Source organism: Mercurialis annua, linkage group LG3, assembly GCF_937616625.2.
Source record: "Mercurialis annua linkage group LG3, ddMerAnnu1.2, whole genome shotgun sequence".
Lineage (NCBI taxonomy): Eukaryota > Viridiplantae > Streptophyta > Magnoliopsida > Malpighiales > Euphorbiaceae > Mercurialis > Mercurialis annua.
In genome coordinates, this window is record NC_065572.1 from 3,275,737 (window position 1) to 3,295,515 (window position 19,779).

General features: G+C 31.7%; 3 protein-coding genes across 4 annotated transcripts; all 3 read right to left on the reverse strand.

Annotated features, from left to right (window-relative positions):
• Positions 1-584: 584 nt before the first annotated feature.
• Positions 585-6,254, reverse strand: LOC126673220 (cysteine synthase-like). 2 transcript variants are annotated; one of them, XM_050367280.2, is made up of 11 exons: positions 5,178-6,254; positions 4,143-4,198; positions 3,942-4,051; positions 3,249-3,306; positions 2,894-3,157; positions 2,677-2,805; positions 2,197-2,248; positions 1,968-2,047; positions 1,334-1,393; positions 1,131-1,211; positions 585-940 (listed from the first exon to the last, which is right to left on the reverse strand). In XM_050367280.2, the coding sequence occupies exons 2-11, from the start codon at positions 4,179-4,181 to the stop codon at positions 842-844; spliced, it is 972 nt and encodes a 323-aa protein (XP_050223237.1). In that variant the 5' UTR covers positions 4,182-4,198; positions 5,178-6,254; the 3' UTR covers positions 585-841. The 2 variants fall into 2 exon arrangements, with proteins under 2 accessions (XP_050223237.1, XP_050223236.1); XM_050367279.2 differs by having other exon boundaries at positions 585-1,211.
• LOC130015317 (uncharacterized) lies at positions 5,530-6,783 on the reverse strand. The gene is made up of 2 exons (XM_056105155.1): positions 6,229-6,783; positions 5,530-5,617 (listed from the first exon to the last, which is right to left on the reverse strand). Exons 1-2 carry the CDS (start codon positions 6,459-6,461, stop codon positions 5,539-5,541), a joined length of 312 nt encoding a protein of 103 aa, XP_055961130.1. The 5' UTR covers positions 6,462-6,783; the 3' UTR covers positions 5,530-5,538.
• Positions 6,784-10,678: 3,895 nt separating this feature from the next.
• Positions 10,679-14,325, reverse strand: LOC126673225 (cysteine synthase-like). The gene is made up of 11 exons (XM_050367293.2): positions 14,021-14,325; positions 13,309-13,362; positions 13,120-13,229; positions 12,965-13,022; positions 12,110-12,373; positions 11,877-12,014; positions 11,740-11,791; positions 11,573-11,652; positions 11,428-11,487; positions 11,095-11,175; positions 10,679-10,893 (listed from the first exon to the last, which is right to left on the reverse strand). Exons 2-11 carry the CDS (start codon positions 13,345-13,347, stop codon positions 10,804-10,806), a joined length of 972 nt encoding a protein of 323 aa, XP_050223250.1. The 5' UTR covers positions 13,348-13,362; positions 14,021-14,325; the 3' UTR covers positions 10,679-10,803.
• Positions 14,326-19,779: the final 5,454 nt, after the last annotated feature.

Below are 19,779 nucleotides of genomic sequence, written 5' to 3' on the forward strand. Positions count from 1 at the left end.
AGCTAGAATGTTTTAATTTGTCAAAATATGAAAGTTGGTAACTAATTTTATCAAATTTCAATGTTTATGTTATAGTTATAAATTATGCTAAAATTTATAATCTAATTTGCACTTTAACCCTATTTAGATTCTAAATTGAATGTTTAGCTAGGGATAAAAATAAGAGCAAATTACTATAAAACCCCTCACATTTGATATAATTCACATTTTAATCTCTCCTGTTTAAAAACTAAACTGTGTGGCCCTTCATTTTTGCTTCCGTCTATTTTTAATGTTAGTCAACGAAGTCAAAAAACTTATGAATAAATTAATTATCAAAACTGAGGGACAAAATCGTTGACAAGAACAAAAGTGGGGTAAAATCGTTGAGAAAAATAAAAGTGGAGGACCATATAGTTTTGTTGACTTCGTTGACTAACATCCACAATGAACGGAAGGATTAAATCGTTGATAAAAAATAAAAATGAGGGGCTATATAGTTCAATTTTTTAAATAAAAGGGACTAAACTGTGAATTATGTCAAATATGAGGGATGTCATAGTAATTTATTCTAAAAATAATGGAAATAAATGAAAATGGTGCGGTGATAAAATAGATGGATGCAATGCAACCACATGTAACATAATTAGCAAAGTAAATTTTGTACAGATTACTAAAAAAACGTCTAAATTTTTGGTGGGGAGCTGGTTTCAAACTCTTGCAAGCTCCTTGTCAAACCCACTTCAAATTTTCAATCTTCACTGTTCAGAACGTAGATGTTTCATCTGAATTAGGACAAGAATATGTGGCTTGAAAAATATTATCGTGGCTTTTTTAACCAGTAAGCTGAAACTTCAAATAATTATCCTTCTTGATCATAAGTCATGTTTTCCACCTCCTCTCTAATGGAGTCAAAAAGCTTGGAAGACAAGTAACGCTCTCCGAAACTGGGGAATATCACCTGCACATCGAGCAAAGCTGGGAAATAATCGATGAAGTTGCAGAAAAGAACAGGGTTATGTATGTGTTAATCTGCACATCCATCTGCTTCCGATACAATACGAAAAAACAGGGCGAATCCAGCCAATTGGAAGAATCAATTTTATCGGATGTCCCCGAAGGGACCTATCGGAAGAATCAATGAAACTTACAACAATTAGTTTCCCTGCATTTTCCGGTTTCTTTGCCAAACTAATTGCAGCAGCTGCTGCGGCTCCAGAAGATATTCCGACCTGTGAATATAGGAGCAAAAAATTGAAAAATCACACAGTTCGCATAATAGCGCAAAAGAAATCTCGATAAGTAGAAGTTGAGAAATGTAACAACATTTAAGACGAAGATAACACTTCCATACCAGTAAACCTTCTTTTAGGGCAAGCAGTTTAGTGGTTTCAATAGCTTCGTCACTTGATACCTAAAATGTAACAGCACCACCAAATTAGCTTTATCAAATAAAACTCTACACAATCATGAAAATAGAAACGCACAACGCCAGTTTAGGAAATGGAGAAAAGTTTTTTTTCACAAGATTATGTAAGAATGTAGAATTTCGAAGTTTCGGAAGTGCTTTTAGAAACGAAAACAAAACGCCGAAACATAGAGGTTGAGAGGTTTTTGTGTGACAAAGATATTAGTAGCAGCTTAGTTCCTTTGCAGCATCGAAAAAGAAAATAAAAAAACTATGTTTGTTCACAATAGTATGTCATGAATGTAGAGTTTCGGAGTTTAAAAAGTGTTATCAGAAACAAAACAAAACGCCACAATATAGAAGTCGAACTTTTTTTGTGCAACAAAGATATTAGTAGCAGCTTAGTTCTTGCACAATATCAAAAAGGAAAATAAAGAAACTATATTTGTTCACAATAGTATGTCATAAATGTAGAGTTCCGGAGTTCCATAAGTGCGCTCAGAAACAAAGATAAAACACCGAAACATAGAAGTCGAGAAGTTTTCGTGCAACATATATATTAGTAAAAGATTAGACTTACTTCGATGACTCCATCCAGCAAGTCAACATCCAGAACATTAGCGATGAATCCAGAACCAATACCCTGGATCAGATGCGGACCTTTGACAAGTGCATCAACAAATTTTTTGAATTAGGATTTTCAATAACGACAGTTTAAAATAAAACAAAAAGAAAACATAATCTGCATTTAGATTAGAGTTTATTTTCAGAGTAATAAAGAATTAAATTATTTCAAAGCCGTTCCTCACCGAGTTTCCCTCCATTCAAGATAGAATTCTCAGCAGGCTCTACACCATATACCTATGGGAAGCGAAATAAAGAGGACTACTTATTATGATTTTCTCTTTCTCGGGCTCTGCAATGAGGTTTAAAAAAATTGCGATAGCTGAACAATAGCCGTTTTACAGGTCACCATCGTTCATTTGTTATATTTTCGCAACTCAACTTTCATTTTTACATCAACAGAAGGTTACAATAACAATTCAATTCAAAATTTGCTCATTTAACAATGAAGATTTGCATGGTTATCCAACATTTTCATTGCCACATAAGTAAGTTTTACAGTAACCTTCCGTTGATTAAAAATAAATATTCAGTTACCAAAACATAACAAATAAAATGATAATAATTACTCTGTAAAAGACCTGTAGTTCTGTAACATCAGGAAACTTTAACCCCTCTGCAGTGCATTGAAACATTGACAAATGACAAAAATCAACAACGCAAACCTTCATCTCTGATTTTTTCTCCTTGAGAAATCTTCCAGCTCCAGTCACGGTTCCACCAGTTCCGACCAGGACATCAACTTTACCATCGGAGTCTCTCCAAATTTCCGGACCAGTTGTTTCATAATGAATCTACACAGAAGTAACAACGTAAATCATAAATCTTTTGATCGCATTTCAACCTGCAATCTATATTTCATTAGACTTACAAAAAGCTTACCTTGGGATTGGCAGGATTGTCAAATTGCCCAAGCACATACCCATTCGGTGTTTTACTTAATATCTCATCACTCTTATCTAAAATTCCGGAAAAGCCCTTGGCTGGATCACTGAGGTGAACTTCAGCTCCGAGAGCACGTAGCACAATTCTCTTCTCGAGACTCGATGAATTAGGCAGGGTGATTATAAGTTTATAACCTTTGGCTGCAGCAATTGCTGCCAATCCAATGCCAGTGTTACCACCAGTTGGTTCAATTAGGATGGTCTTTAGCCAAATAAAGAGGAGCTTAATTATTACTTAGTTTAATAAGTAATTAATCTTTTTTTACCGAAGAAAAAAATGCAAATTGACCAACCTTTCCTGGAGTAATCAAGCCTTTATCTTCTGCATCTTTGATCATGCTGTGTGCAATTCTGTATCAGAAAATCTAATTATTTGTTGCTCTTTTTTCAATCAAAACTATCCAAAAAATTTAACTTTATAATACGATTTGAAGAATTTTGTTTCAGTTATAGCCAATTCCACCAAATTAAATCAAATGAAAAAATGATTTTGATTTTTCTCATGCGACTGTCATTAAATGGTCGTCTATTGTAACCAAATTTACACAACTAAATAAGAAAAAAGGCAAACATAAAAAAAATAGCATTTAATGGCTGCCAAGTGAAAACAACCAATTGATTCAAATGAGTGGACTTGGCTACATTGCCATAATATAATAAAATCCTTCAAATCAGACAATAGTTGACTGAATTAAAAAGTCTAGTTAGAATTAATAAAACCGTTCCGGAAAACTTTTGGATTTTTTGTATCATTACTTTAATGATCGAAGATATAACGTAGCACAAACACTTCCATTCGATTAAGATTACCTGTTTCAGAAACGGGTCAGAAACTTGTTGTTTCGGACATTAAATTTCATTGTTAACATAGAAAACCTCAAAATAACACCGTTTCGTCATGTTTATGTCCAAGTGTTCTGTGCTACATAGATGTAAACTTGTCAATTGAGAGAAAGAAAATATAATAATAGATGGTAAGAACATGCCTGTCCTTAACACTACGGAGAGGTTCCGTCATTTCAAGCTTGGCAGCAATTCGGGCTACGCAACCATCCACAATATTACTGAGATATACCATGGGGGTATTACCTATTAACTGTATTAGTACAAATGGAAAAGGTTAAGTAGATATAGTGTTGTTTAAAAATTAAAACCAGGGAACAGGAATAAGGACAGGGATAATGTACTTCAGTAATATCTTTTTTGATCTCATAATTGTCCTCCATGAATAATTCTAGCTGCTCTGCAACAAGATAAACAAGTGCAACTAATTAAAAGAAAACAAAGGAGATTTATATGCAAATCATAAGGGATTAGAAGGAAACAATTGAGCAAAAAATCAGTCCATTAGGATTAGTTTATTTTTTATTTTTTTTGCCAAAGATAGAGTACGACTCTTAAAGTCTCAATTTGTTAGTTGTTAGTTACGGAGACAAATTCGAACTCATGACCTCTTGATGTACTTGGAGACGCCAGACTAGACCCACACTGGCAGGATTAATTACCCATCACCACTTGAGTTTAAATCGAAATTACTGTTTTTCCAATTTGGAAAAGAAAAATCACTATTTCCACCTAACTAACATTTAGTTTTCTTAAACCGAAATATCCTTTACAAGGATTTCAGTTATCGAATTCCTAAAAGTTAGAGAAAAAACTGTGATTTTTAAAAAATTTAAAGAAAAACCAATAACTTCGACCTACCTTAGAGGGTTTATCGTAATTAACCTTAAAGTTATGCACATAAATTAGTTTGCAGAAAAAGGTAGGACTGCAATGCTACAAATAGTACTACTACTAAACTCAACTTAATCTCAAATTGATTGACCATGATAGATAGTGTTCAACCAATCTACACCATTCCTTACGAAATGAATGGTATAGATTGAAATGATCTAAATTAAGTTAAATTAATCTACATCATTCATTCCGTACATGATTTATCATGTTCAATCAACTTAAGAGGATTATAATTCCAGCTTAGCATATTATTCAAACCAAGAGCTACATACTATCATAATTGACAGTTGACTTGATTACAAAAGAAAATCAAAAAGTTTCATACCAAAATGACAGCATCAGCAACTAATTTGTCAAAATAAGAACAACAAAGAAATCAAATATCCAAGTAAATTTTCATAATCAAGAACAAAAAAAACACAATATTTACATAGTGCCCACCAAAAATCAGTAGAAGCAGTTCAATGTTTTGCAGATATTACCTGCTGCCAAGATTAATGCTGTTCTTCACTTGATCAGTTGTTGTTGCTTGCTGCCTTATAATTAAGGCTAAGATAAGATAATTTGAAATGGTCCCCCATATCCATTTTGTTAATTTGTTATAAATTTCCATTTTTTGTCTCTTATGGCTGGCGGCTTTCTAACAAAGCCAAATCAAAGAAACGTGGCCACCAAAATCTGCCACGCGGCACAGATGATATGCCAGGTTAGCAAGAGCCTACATTTGGACATCCACGTGGACAATGAATCTGCAAGCTCCATGCCAAACCCACTTCAAACATTCCATCTTCACTGTTCAGAACGTAGCTGTTTCATCTGAATTAGGACAAGAAGAGGATGCTTCTAGTGACGGAGGTGGTGGCCGTAGATTCTTCGTTGTTTGTGGGTAATCTTCCCTTCAATGTTGATAGTGCTCAGCTTGCTGAAAATTTTATATTTTTTCTTTTTTAACTTGAAGATTGTGCCTTTTTAACATAATTTACTGCCCATATTTCTTGTGCAGGAAGTCAATCTAGAAAAAAGTCACAGTGCAGGACCAAAAAAAAAAACATATGGTCTGCCTTCACTTCAGTATTATCTTCTTATCTGTATTTGTCAATTTTCTAAGCAGAACTACAACAAACATGAAAAAATAACATTTAATGGCTGCTAAGTGAACAAAACCAATTGATTCAACTGAGTGGACTTGGCTACATTGCCATAATAGAAATAAAATCCTTCAAATCATACTATAGTTGACACAATTAAAAAGTCTAGTTAGAATCAATAAAATCGGCAAGCCTTTTGATTTTTTGTATCATTACTTTAATTATCTACGATATAACATAGCACAAACACTTCATTCGATTAAGTTTACCTGTTTCGGAAACGGGTCAGAAACTTGCTGTTTCCGACATTAAATTCCATTTTTAACATAGAAAACCTTAAAATAATATTGTTTCGTCATGTTTATGTCCAAGTGTTGCGTGCTACATAGATGTAAACTTGTTGATTGAGAGAAAGAAAATATAATAATAGATGGTAAGAACATGCCTGTCTTTAACACGGAGAGGTTCCGTCATTTCAAGTTTGGCAGCAGAAGGCGGCTGAATCAAGTTCTTGACCAGGTGAAAGGAAGAAGAGAGTGATGAATTGGAAATTGAATGGAAGGAAAGGGTTTTGGATTTGGGATTTGGATTAGAAGAAGAGAGAGCGAAGGCAAGTGGCAGAGCAGCAGAGACTGCTATGGCAGATTTTGTGGTTGTTGCCACTGACCTTAATTCCATATTATTCCATTTTTTATGTTTTCTTTCTAAAATCAATGGAAGACCGGCAGATCTGCTGGTCTTCCAGGGGGAAAGACGAGCTGTCCGTATTCCGTAGCGGGTGAGCGGCGACGGTGTCGGATTTTAATTTTATTAATTTTATTAATTTTGTGTAAAAAAATTAATGGAAAAGAGGGTATGTTTGAATGTATTTTAAGTTAAGAGATCTTTTTGAATTTAGCCAAGTAGAAAAAGATATAAAATGGTCCTTGTATATTTTTGTTTTATAAAATTTAATTTTTATAATAATTAAATTATCTATTTTTTTAAATTTAGGGTGCTATTAAAACGTAAAAATACAAATTAGGGTGCTATTAACAAAATTACAAAGTCGTGGTGTTATTGAAAAAAAATAAAGGTCGGTAGTTTTTGATGTGATTAGCCTTGTTTAAAAACAGGAAAACATAAATAAGGACAGGAATAATGTACTTGAGTGATATCTTTTTTTGATCTTAAAATTGTCCTCCATGAATAATTCTAGTTGTTCTGCAACAAGATAAACAAGTGATACTAATTAAAAGGAGATAGATGGAAACAATTGGCAAAAAATCAGTCCACTCATTAAAGCAATTAAATGGGGTAATTGATTCTGACCATCATTAAATTTTCGAATTTTCTCATTTCAATCACTAAACTTTTTTTTTTCATTTTGATCACCGAACTTTCATTTTTTTTCATTTTGGTATTTCAGGCCAAAAATGCTTAGGTGGCAGCCGGAATTTGACATGTGACAACCGGATTTTACAAGTTTTACTTTAAAACTTTATCATACATACATAATTTCACTTTGAAAATAAATTTTTAGATCAAATAATGCATAAATGGCAAATTTTCAGGTTAAAAAAAATTAATTCCGGCTGCCACCTAAGCATTTTTTGCTAGAAAATACCAAAATGAAAAAAAATGAAAGTTCAGTGATCAAAATGAAAAGAAAAATAGTTTAGTGACTGAAATGAAAAAACTCAAAAGTTCAGTGATGTTCAGGATCAATTACCCCAATTAAATGATTAAAGTTAGGATCAATTACCATCACTTTCTGAGTTTAGATCGAAATTAGTGTTTTTCTTAATGAACAGAGGATCAATTCACCCCCTCAACTTGGCACGAAATATCAAATAAGTCATTTCTACCGTTTTTGGATCAAACAGACCCGCAACTTGCGTTTTTCGCTCAAATCAGCCCCTCTGACACAAAACCATCCTAAAAAGAGAGTGAGATTGCTAAATTTTAAAATTAATACTAATTAAACACAATTAAACACTAATTAAACACAATTAACACTAATTAAACCTAATTATTCTAACTAATTACCTACACCTAATACAACTGAAACATTCGCTGGAAAACGTCTCCTCCGCCGAAAAATGCCTCTGCCATCCTGTTCTCAGTGCAGATCGTTTTCACTGAGAACAAATCATTCTCGGCGAGAGAACAAAACGTTCTCACTGAGAACGAGCTGTTCTCAGCGAGAACAGATCTGTTCTCACGAAGAGAACAACTCGTTGTTCTCGTCACTCAGACGACGGAGGGGGGAGCTCCAGCGATGGGAGGAAACCGGTGGAAGGAGATAAATGAAGATGAAGAGAGGAAGGAGGAAGGAAGAAGGAAGAAGAAGGAGAAATAGAGAAAAAGGTCCCTAAAATTTTATAAAAAAATAAAAAAAAGTTATTAAAAATTTAAAATTATAAAGATATATTTGAATTTAGAAAATATTAAGGATTAATTTAAAATATGAATAAAATATTAAGGGCTTTTTTATATTCTTTTCATTTTTTATATAGAGAGTGTAACACACTTGCTGGGGTGAGAGTGGGGAGGGGCTGATTTGATGCACTTTGACATAGTTGCGGGTTTGTTTGATCCAAAAACGGTAGAAATGATCATTTGATATTTCGTGCCAAGTTGAGGGGTGAATTGATCTTTTGTTCTTTTCTTAATTATTAAAGATCACTAACAGAAACACCTTACAAGTGGTTTCAGTTATCTAATTTTCAAAAGTTAGTGCAAAAACTGTGATTCATTAAAATTTAGGCTCAATTCCTTAAAAAAAACCCCACCTTGCACTTTTTCTTCGTTTATACTCTGACCTTATAAAAACATCATTTATATCCAATTTTAAGTTTTTATGTTTCATCCCAACCCAAAAGTATTAAATTGTACTCTTTTCATTTGTAAAAGAGTTTAAAACATACTTTTTTCTATTTTAAAAAATACAAATAAATCCTTAAACTTAAAAAATAATTAAATACATCCAAATAATTAATTAATTTTTTTAATTTTATAAAATAATAAAAAATTATTATTATTTATTATTATTTTCGGAAATATTTTTTAAAAAATTAAAAAAATTAAAAAAAAAATCGGAAATACCTTTGAAAAAAATTAAAAAAAATTATTATTATTTTAAATTTTTTGAAGAAGATGTATTTTTATACTATTAATAACATTAATATCTAATTAGTATATAAGTTAAAAATGAAGGATTGTTTTAAACTCTTTTTCAAATGAAAAGAGTACAATTTAATACTTTTGGGTAGAAATGAAACATAAAAACTCAAAATTGGGTACAAATGGTGTTTTTACAAGGTCAGGGTATAAACAGAAAAAAAATGCGAGATGGTTTTTTTTAAGGAATTAAGCCTAAAATTTAAAAGAAAAACCAGTAATTTCGACCTTACCTCACATGGTTTATAGAATTAACCCTTAAATTAAAGTTATGCACAAAATTAGTTTGCAGAAAAAGGTAGAACTGCAATGCTACAAATAGTACTACTACTAAACTCAACTTAACATATTAGAATCGTCTCAAGTTGATTGAACGTGATAGATCAACAATCAATTTACACCATTAATTCCTTACAAAATGAATGATATAGATTGAAATGATCTAAACTAAAGTTAAATTAAGTTAAGTTAATCTACACCATTTACTTTATACGGAATATAGTGTAGATTGAATGAACAAAAGATGATTTATCATGTTCAATCAACTTGAGAGCTTCTGATTCCCACTTATCATATTTGACAGTTGACTTTATTAGAAAAGAAAATCAAGAAGTATGTTGCATCAGCAGGGGCGGAACTAGGGAGGGTCGAAGAGGGTCGGCAGACCCTCCTCGCCGGAAAAAAATTAAAAAAAATAGATTTTCGGATTTTTCCGTAGGGACAGTTATAACCGCCTCTACATGTATTAGGGGCGGTTTTTCCTCTGTAGGGGCGGTTAAAACTGCCCCTACAACTGAAAATTAACACATTTAAATTGTTTTACAGCAGTTTATTTTTTTTAAATAGCCGAACGTAAAATTTCGACCCTCCTAAATTAGTGTCCTGGTTCCGCCACTGTGCATCAGCAACTAATTTTCAAAAGAAGAACAACAAAGAAGTCAAATACACAAGCAAATTTTCATAATCAAGAACAAAAAAACAGAAGAACTAACATATATTTGACAGTTTCAAATAGCACCCACCAAAGATCAGTTATATATTTTGCAGATATTACCTGCTGACAAAAAGATTGATGTGTTCAATAATCTTTTTGATATGTAAGATTAATGCTTTTCTTCACTTAATTAGTTGTTGCTTGCTGCCTTGAAATTAATATATCATTTGATCAAATTTAAAATGGTCCCTCATATTCCTTTTTGTTTCTTTGTTTAAAATTTCTTTCTTTTGTGGTCTCTTCTGGCTGGCTGTTTCCTTGTCTAGTCTCATTTTAAAAATAATTTTTTGATTGATGAGTTTAATGATTGGATTATTTAATATGTTTATGTCATGAGGTTTATCATTAATATGAGTAGTTGATAATCCTAAGTAGTGGACTAGATTCCTTAAGAATTTTTTCTCTTTATGCTAGATTTCTTTGTCTAGTCTAACAAAGTCAAATCAAACAAACGTGGCCACGAAGACCTGCCACGCGGCACAAATGATATGCCGGTTTAGCAAGAACCTACATTTGGACATCCGCGTGGAAAATGAATCTGCTATTGACATGTGAACATATAGCAATCAACAGTAGTCACATGTCCCAGCTTACTAAGCACATGCCAGATCAGATGGAATTCCACATGGCACTGTAGACAGCCAGTCAACACAACCAGCGTTTTCCGATCACCGGAGTTAAAACCAATTTCAATTTTTGAAGCTTCCAATTTATCACCTAACGGTTTCATTTTTAGCCGTAAGTAACATTCTATGACCTACTATATTTTATTATGTTTTAAAATCGAATACAATGTTTAACAACAAGATTATCACAAGTTACAGAGGCAATTCAAACAATAAGTTGAAAGTTCATATTGGATTGTTATTCATAAGTCATGTTTTCCACTTCATGCCTAATTGAATCAAAAAGCCTGGTAGATAAGTAACGCTCTCCGCAACTTGGGAATATAGCCTGCCAACCAAAACAGTCACTACTTGAGAAATTCTGCCTTCTGAAAATTCTCTTTAAGACCGGATTTATAATTTATTGAATTCAACTAACTAAAAAAAGATCATGCATTTTAAGAAAAAGTGATTTTTTTAAAATTTTGATTGGTCGGACATATAAATATATAAGAACCAGGACTCCGCAATTCAAATAGAAGAAACTTACAACAATGAGTTTCCCTGCATTTTCAGGCCTCTTTGCCAATCTAATTGAAGCAGCTGCTGCTGCTCCTGAAGATATCCCAGCCTATGCATATACAAACAGATTTACAGGACTCACTAGAATAGGAAATTTAAACTGATTGCATTTTGAGCAGGGGTGTGCAAAAACCAAACCAAACCAAATAACGGAACTGATAAAGTTGGTTTGGTTTGATATTATAAAAAATTGATTTTTTAATTTGGTTTAGTTTTTAACATACGTAAAAGACCAAGCCGAATCAAACAAACAATTGACCTAACCGACTAGTTCGATTTAAAATTAAGCTTAATTTCATACCAGCAACCCTTCTTTCAAGGCAAGTAGTCTAGCAGTTTCAATGGCTTCTTCAGTTGGTATCTGAAACAGTTTTAAAAGTAATCAAATCAAATGACATTTCCAAGAACTATTTATATTCCTGATAATTTCATTATATTAGACTTACAATAAGAACTTCATCAAGCAACTCAACATCTAAAACATTAGGGACGATTCCAGCTCCAAGTCCTGGGATCATATGTGCGCCTGTGACACACAGGAAAATACATATATATGCCTAGACCTTCAAGAAAAAGAGAAGCTTATTAAAGGAATATTAATTAAATTGCTCACCATGTGGTCCACCATTCAGGATTGCACTTTCAGCTGGTTCTATACCATACACCTGTGCATACAGAAAAGTTCTTATTAAAATTACAAGACACTATTTTATTTGCATAGAACCCTTAAATATCTGATGACATATATACCTTGATCTCTTTGTTTTTCTCCTTGAGGTATCTCCCAGCCCCGGTGGCAGTACCACCAGTTCCAATTCCTGAAACCAAGATATCAACTTTTCCTTCTGTGTCTCTCCATATTTCCGGGCCGGTGGTTTCATAATGAATCTACAGAATAGCAACAACTGATCTACAATTCCCTCTACTACTCCACCAAACTAACATATATAGATGGACGCAAAGAACAGTAATAAGTATCGTACCAGCGGATTTGCAGGATTATCAAATTGCTGAATCATAAAAGAATTAGGAGTTCTCCTTAGTATTTCATCTGCCTTCTCAAGTGCCCCTGGAAAGGAGCTGACTGGATCAGAAAGGCAAACCTCAGCTCCGAGAGCTCGCAGCACGGTTTTTCTCTCGAGACTCATTGAAGCTGGCATTGCAATTATAAGTCTGTAGCCCTTGAGCGCAGCAATTGCTGCTAAACCAATGGCAGTGTTCCCGCTTGAGGGTGCAACAAGGACAGTCTTCAGCCAGAATGTTTGAAATAAAAAGGAAAAACTATTAGTCTTTAGTCTTTACTTTTGCATACACATTGTATACTATCATGTGTCCATTTTTATTTCTCCATTGAATATACACAAATGCAATTTTTTTTAATCTTAGGTTGTACAGGAGAGGGAAAGACCTAGAACTTAAAACCTGGGGCGAATAGGGGCGCACATTTGGTTCAAACATGATGGAACTGAATTCATAAGGATTTTAAATATTTCAAGCCGAACTGAACCACTCTGTTTGATTTATGAGCTGAAAATTTTTGTTTCCAAAAGCGAGCCGAACCAAAAAGTTAATTGTTTTATAATGTCAAACTAAACTAAACTGAACTTTTCATAAATTGTACATATATTTTACATGCTACAGAAAGAAAAAACGGCAAAATGAAAATTACATTTTTAATTTGAATAGATTATAAACATATAGTTTCGGAAGTATATTTCCGAAAATGAAAACGAAACCTGAAATACAGTACTCGATAAGTTTCCATGCAATATACGTGTACATCAATGTCTAAGAGAAGTTATTTCAAGATTTTAATATAATTGAGGATCATGACTAACCTTGCCCGGCATAATCAAGCCCTTATCTTCCGCATCTTGAATCATACTTTTCGCAATTCTACAGAAACAAAATTGAAATTCAATCACCATCATCACTCTCACAAAACAAAAATTTCTTAATTTCCAAAACTAAAAAAATAGATGGAAATTTATACCTGTCTTTGACACTGGCAGTAGGAGAAAACATTTCAAGCTTGGCAGCAATGCGGGCTACACAACCATCCACAATCTTATTCAGATAAACCAATGGAGTATTTCCTATTAACTGCATAAATGAACTCACTGTAACTATAAATTATTTAAAAGTCAAATTAAATTTGAAAATAATTGACTAGAATTTATACCTCGGTAATATCATTCTTGATCTCACAATTGTTCTCCATCTCTTTCTTGGTACTCTGCAACCACAAAAAATCAATGAGAAAACAAAAATATATCAAAACCAAAAGGCGGACCTAGAAAGAGTTTGCTATTAATTGTCACTTTAAAATTTACAGTATGTCCAACTTAAAATTTATATTTTATCAATTTTGTCCGCCTTACGGACTTTCAGTATATTGAAAAATTTATGGATCCGCTACTAGAGCAAGATTATTTTTACTTGCACATGTGATCTGTAGATATGTGATGTGTATATATGAATGTGCTCTCCATTTCAATAATGGATGGACCCATCTGTGACTGTCCATTTTATCACTTTATTGTTTTTGTCAAATTTAAAAGTTGAGATGATTGTCTTCTTCCGGATAGAGTGGGGGAGCTATAGTTTTAAATTATTATAACGTTTGTAATAATGTTATGGGCAATTTCTCTATGAATTTTAGTTTCAGAAACGTTGTAAACGGGCAATTTTATAGATTTTCAATCTCAGCCAGCTCAATTATTTTGGGCACAAATCTCCCAAAAAGACAACTAATTTTCATCCATACCTCACATATTAAAAATATGCAGAAATCTCTCCAAAAAAAATTGAAATTTTCAGAAATACCTCAAAATCTAAATAAGCTGATTTATTATTAAATTAGGACAATTATACCCCCTTCTTCTCCAACTCACCAGAGAATAAGAAATTAAAGGAGCCAGCCGTTGTCATCCTTGCTGCCATAGTTGACGACGACGCTTCCAGGTCCGCCGCCGCCGTTAACTTTCCAACGTTAGCCATTGATGATGCTACTTCAGTCGACGCCGTTGTTAAATCGTTGCTTCAGATCTTTTCTTTCTTCCAAATCTGGAAAAATTAAACGGTGTCGCTCGTGATGATAGTTATGGTTGGTCTTAATTTAACTCTTGTTTTTTAATTGCTCTTATAGTTATACATGAACAAACTCGGTAGATATTTTATTTTATTTATGGATCCGCATGTTAAGCTTTTAGGTTTTTCTTGAGTAATGATTAAGAAGTTTATAATGTTGTTTACATTAAATTATCTGTTTATATTAGCTGTAATAGCTATCTAGATTAAAGGTATGCTATATATTAAATTTGTATTAGAATATTTCTAATTAAATTTTTGTTCACTTGAATTTTTGTATTCTAATATATAAATGTTTAAACTGTAGTATTAAGATGGACTTATTCATGTATTTTCATTGTGTTGAGAGGAAAAGTAGTAAACAGCTAAAAAAAATTACTTTAAATTTCATCTTATCAATCTTTTAAGGTCTGTAATTTGTACTGTGTTTTATCCATTTTGTGCTGCTTAAAATGCCAGACCTGATTTGATCTTCATATCCAATGTTAGGTTACATATAGAAATCAAAATTGCTTTTATTGTTTTAATTTTTATTCTAAAGGCGAAATCTTATGAAGATTATGCAGTGCACAAGGTGAAAGGAATATCCAAAGACAAGTCTAACAAGCTAATGTTAGGTTGATTCTAAGATGTCAGACTCTTATTTGTAAATTAGCCTAAATCTAAATTTATTTAAGCAGAATTGATATTCACTTAGAATGTCAGTAATACATTTTATTTTGCCTAAAACTACGTGACAAATATGAATTTGAAATCAACTTGATGTAAACTATCCCAAAATAAAATAATTTTAAAATTTATGGTGCGTATTTTTTTATGCTTTTTATATTTGATTATGTATTTAACATATTATAGAAAGCATCTTTTTTAATATGTTTAAACAAAAAAAAAAGAATTGAAGTATAGTTGATGTAAGCTAAAAAAATCAACCTGATGTAAATTAAAATTGATAACATTCTATTGTTAGTTTAATTAGTAATTAATTATATTTTTTGACACTTTCTAGTATTTGTTGTATGAATTATTAAAATTTTTTATTTTATTTATAGGTCTAACACGTTGATGTTGGGTTGATCTTTGGTTTATTTTAAAATGTCAGACTCTTATTTGTAAATTAGCCTAAGTCTAAATTCATTTAAGCAGAATTGATATTCACTGGAAAATTGAATGTCAGTAATACATTTTGCTTTGCCTAGAACTACGCGGCATATATGAATTTGAAATCAACTTGATGTAAACAATCCCCAAAATAAAGTAATTTTAAAATTTATGGTGCATATTTTTTATATTTGATTATCTATTTGACATATTATAGAAAACATTCTTTTTAATATGTTTAAACAAAATAAAATAAAATTGAAGTATAGTTGATGAAAGCTAAAAATCAACCTGATGTAAACTAAAATTGATAACATTCTATTGTTAGTTTAATTTGTAATTAATTATTTTTTTTTTATACTTTCTAGTATCTATTGTATAAATTTTTAAAATTTCTTATATTATTTATAAATCTAACAAGTTGGTGTTAGGTTGATCTTCGGTTGATTTTAATATATAAGAATCTAATTTATAAATTAGCCTAAGTTATAAATAAAGAGTTTTGGTTTAGAACAAAATTTTAAAATTTAAGGTTCGAGAAGTTTTTGTGCAACATAAAATAGCGTTAAATGTATATAATTTTATTAGATGAACTTACCTTATTTCATTTTCATATGGTGCACAAAAATTGATTCTAATAGCTAATGTCAATAAGAGACTACCTTTATAATTTGTTGCATACATTGAAGGAACCCTAATAAATATATATTTAAAATTAACAATTGACAATGAGTTGATGTAAAGTTATATAAACACATGATATAAATGTATATTTAAAATTTAAGGTTGATAACGAGCTAATTTGTGGTTATATAAACACATGATAAACTAATAATGGTAATGAGTTTATGGTTATTTAAAAATTAGATAATTAGTAAATGTATATATAAAATATAAAACTGACAAAGAGTTGATTCATGATAATAAAAACACATGATAAATTAATAAATATATATTTAAAAATTTAATTTGACAAATAGTTGATTTATGGTTTACTTAAACACGTGATGTATAGAATAAGATCAAAACTTTAAATCCAGTAGATTCATAATTCAAAACCATAATAATCAAACAAACACCCACTTAACTTGACAATGAATCACAATCCACAACACAAATTAACAAAAAATTTCAATTTTGATATTCTATGTTGACATGAAGTTTACATAAAGTTGACTTTGTGTTGACATCGCGTTTTAGAAACTTTTATCCAACATTAAACGCTTTTTATGGGAGGTATATGATCGCCAATTCATTTCCTTCTCTAACAATTGCCGGCTCTGTTATTTACTCCTTATCTAAAGCCACAACTATGCAGCTACATATCTCTTTCTAGTTTATTTAAACAATCACTAGCAGCACTATCAGATGCCACCTCCAATGGCACCTCTACTAAACCACTTAGATCCCATGGTTTGGAAAAGAATTTAAGTTTTACCTTAACGACAGAGCAGTCGCTTTCCGTAGGCGCAATATCAACATTTTTAGTATTATTATTGATTGCGTCCATAATGTATCAAAGGAAAGACGCGAATGGAACATGTAATTGCATCAATAATTGTCTTGAAAGAGTCATCATTCTATTTGAAGCAAAACATAACACCAAAAAACGTTAAAGCATACATATATAGAATAAAGAAACTTATGGAACATGTAATTGCATCAATAATTGTCTTGAAAGAGTCATCATTCTATTTGAAGTAAAACATAACACCAAAAAACGTTAAAGCATACATATATAGAATAAAGAAACTTGCGCCAAATTTAAAGTGCATTAACAGTAAAATAAAAATAATCAGCGACCCTTTTTAACACATAATTGTAATCTAATAAGGACACAATGCTATCAGATGTTTAAAATAAACATAGTGTTCAAATTATCATAATCCAAATATGTTATTTTTTTAGACGTATATCACCATTTCAAATTATCATAATCCATACATTGGATAATACCGATATAAAAATATATATACAATGTAAAGTTGATAATTAGTTGATTGATGGTTATTTAAACACATGATAAACTAATAAAAAAACTCAACCGTACTAATCAGAAGACGGAAAAAAAGGATGATTTTTGGATTTAATATGTGTAGATTATTGATTTTTGATTAAGAGTAACGTAGAAAAAAAAACAACTTAATGTGAACTAGAATAAGCACTTACTTTCAAGTACTAATCACTGTTTGGAGCATTTTCATACTCTTGTGAAATAGTTAGGTTTTTACCAACAGAATCGTTCTCTGGTCAACTCTATTTGCTGCCAAAATCCAGTAGCAACATATTTGTCCTAAATCAGTGTCATTTCACCTTCCTATATATGTGATTCATTCTAAAAGGTTGGAAATCAAATTTCCAAGTAAGACCATGAAGGAGAAAATTGGATATAAATTGATGAAAATTGTGAGAAAATAAAATTAGGGACTAAATAAGAAGATTCATCCATAAATATATAAGCTCAATGCAAGTGACAGGTACAAACTCTTTAAGAAAACCATAACTCTACCAAGAACAGCATAATATAAACTCATTATAATAAGAAATTAGAAATAACTGAAAAGCAAAGAAAAATCGAGCAAGATAAGACAGAAAATGTGAACCATAAGAAACACCTGACGAGGAAGACAATCATTGCCGCCGTTTTCAACCTCAAAAACCCCTAATTTAGCACAAGTCTTAAAATAAGTAATCTTTTCAGATCTTATATGAAATCATCCAAATCCACACTGAAAGGTGGTCGTCGGAGCATAAACGGAAGTCGTGAACGGGGCAATGGATGGCGACCGTCGTCTCCTTCCTCCGGTGGCGGCGTCTCGTTGTTGCTCCTCTAGCATCACATTTTTCTCTTACAGAATGGTATGCTTCATTTGTTAGTAATAGGGTAAAATAGGAATAAAAATATAATGAGGTATGATTGAAAAGTTTTAAAACCAATTGAGAGATTTATGCACATAATTGTTTTGTGAGTCACTAATGTATAGTTTTAGAGAAAATGAGATATAGGGTGTAATTTCCTCAATTATTTTTGTCAATGTGGATTAGATAAGAGAGCTGACTCGAGTGTGTTATATAAGAATGTAAATGGGTCGAGCAAAGTCCAAGTTAGATCAAGCTCAGCCTCGAGTTTGATTGTGTTATATAGGAATGTAAATTGGCTGAGCAGAGTTCAAGCGATCAAACTCAACCCCGAGCTCGAATCTGTAGTTATTGATTCAAATGAATACCAAACTCCTCCTTATTGTCGCATAATGTTGTTTAAAGAATAAAGGGTCAACGCGCCCCGCCGCCTAAATTCGTGATACATGACCATTTAATCCAATGTTTATTTTTTTTTATCAACTAACTCTAAAATTCTTTATTTTTTGGTTAGATTACCACATAATTAATATTTTTATTGGAGTAATTGATTCTAAAGGTCATTGAACTTTTGAGTTTTTTCATTTCTGTCACTAAACTATGCTTTTTTCTTTTTCAACACTGAACTTTTAATTTTTTTCATTTTGGTATTTTTCGGTCAAAAATGCTTAGATGGCAGTCGTAATTAAATTTTTTGTACCTGAAAACTTGTCATATATACATAATTTGACCTAAAAACTCATTTTCAAAGTGAAATTATGTATATATGATAAATTTTTAAAGTAAAACTAGCAAAATCTGGTTGCCACATGTCAAATTTCGGCTGCTACCTAAGCATTTTTTGGCAGAAATACTGAAATGAAAAAAAAATGAAAATTCAATGATCGAAAAGAAAAAAAAAGTGTAGTGACTGAAATGAAAAAACTGGAAAGTTCAGTGATGGTCAGATCAATTACCTATTTTTATTGCAAAAGAAAGGTTTAGGATAATTTCATCGTAACAATTAGGAAACTTTCATCGTAACAATTAGGAAACTTTCTAAAAAAATCGCATCAATCACCTTCAATTTGTATTTCATGCGTTTTAAAAATACAATTATGGGGTAATCTGACTTAAAAATGAAGAGTTTTGGGGTTAGTTGCTCAAATAAGTGAAAATTGGGTTAAATGACTGCATGTCACAAGTTCACAGGGCACGTTAACCCTTCTTCATTGTTTAAATACTAAATCAAACAAATCATCTGATATGATCAAAAATTGCCATTTTAGAGGCCCAAATGATGGATGTTGGCCCAAAAGCTCATTTTACAAAAATACTACCCCAAAATTCATTTTACAAATAGTAATATCTTTTTAAAATATTTATAAAATACTATTTTTTATACAAAATTCGATTTTATATATATTCAGTACAAATTTCATATATAAATCAGATAATATATATGCAATTTTATTGTATATAATCCGTATATAATACGAATTATATATGTTTTTAAATCAGATCTGATATTTCGTATCTAAGCGGAAGTGATGTGGAGGCGAACTAGCGGCGGTGAAGTGAAGAAATGACTAGCGGCGACGTGGAGGAGCAGCGGGCGCGGCGGTTG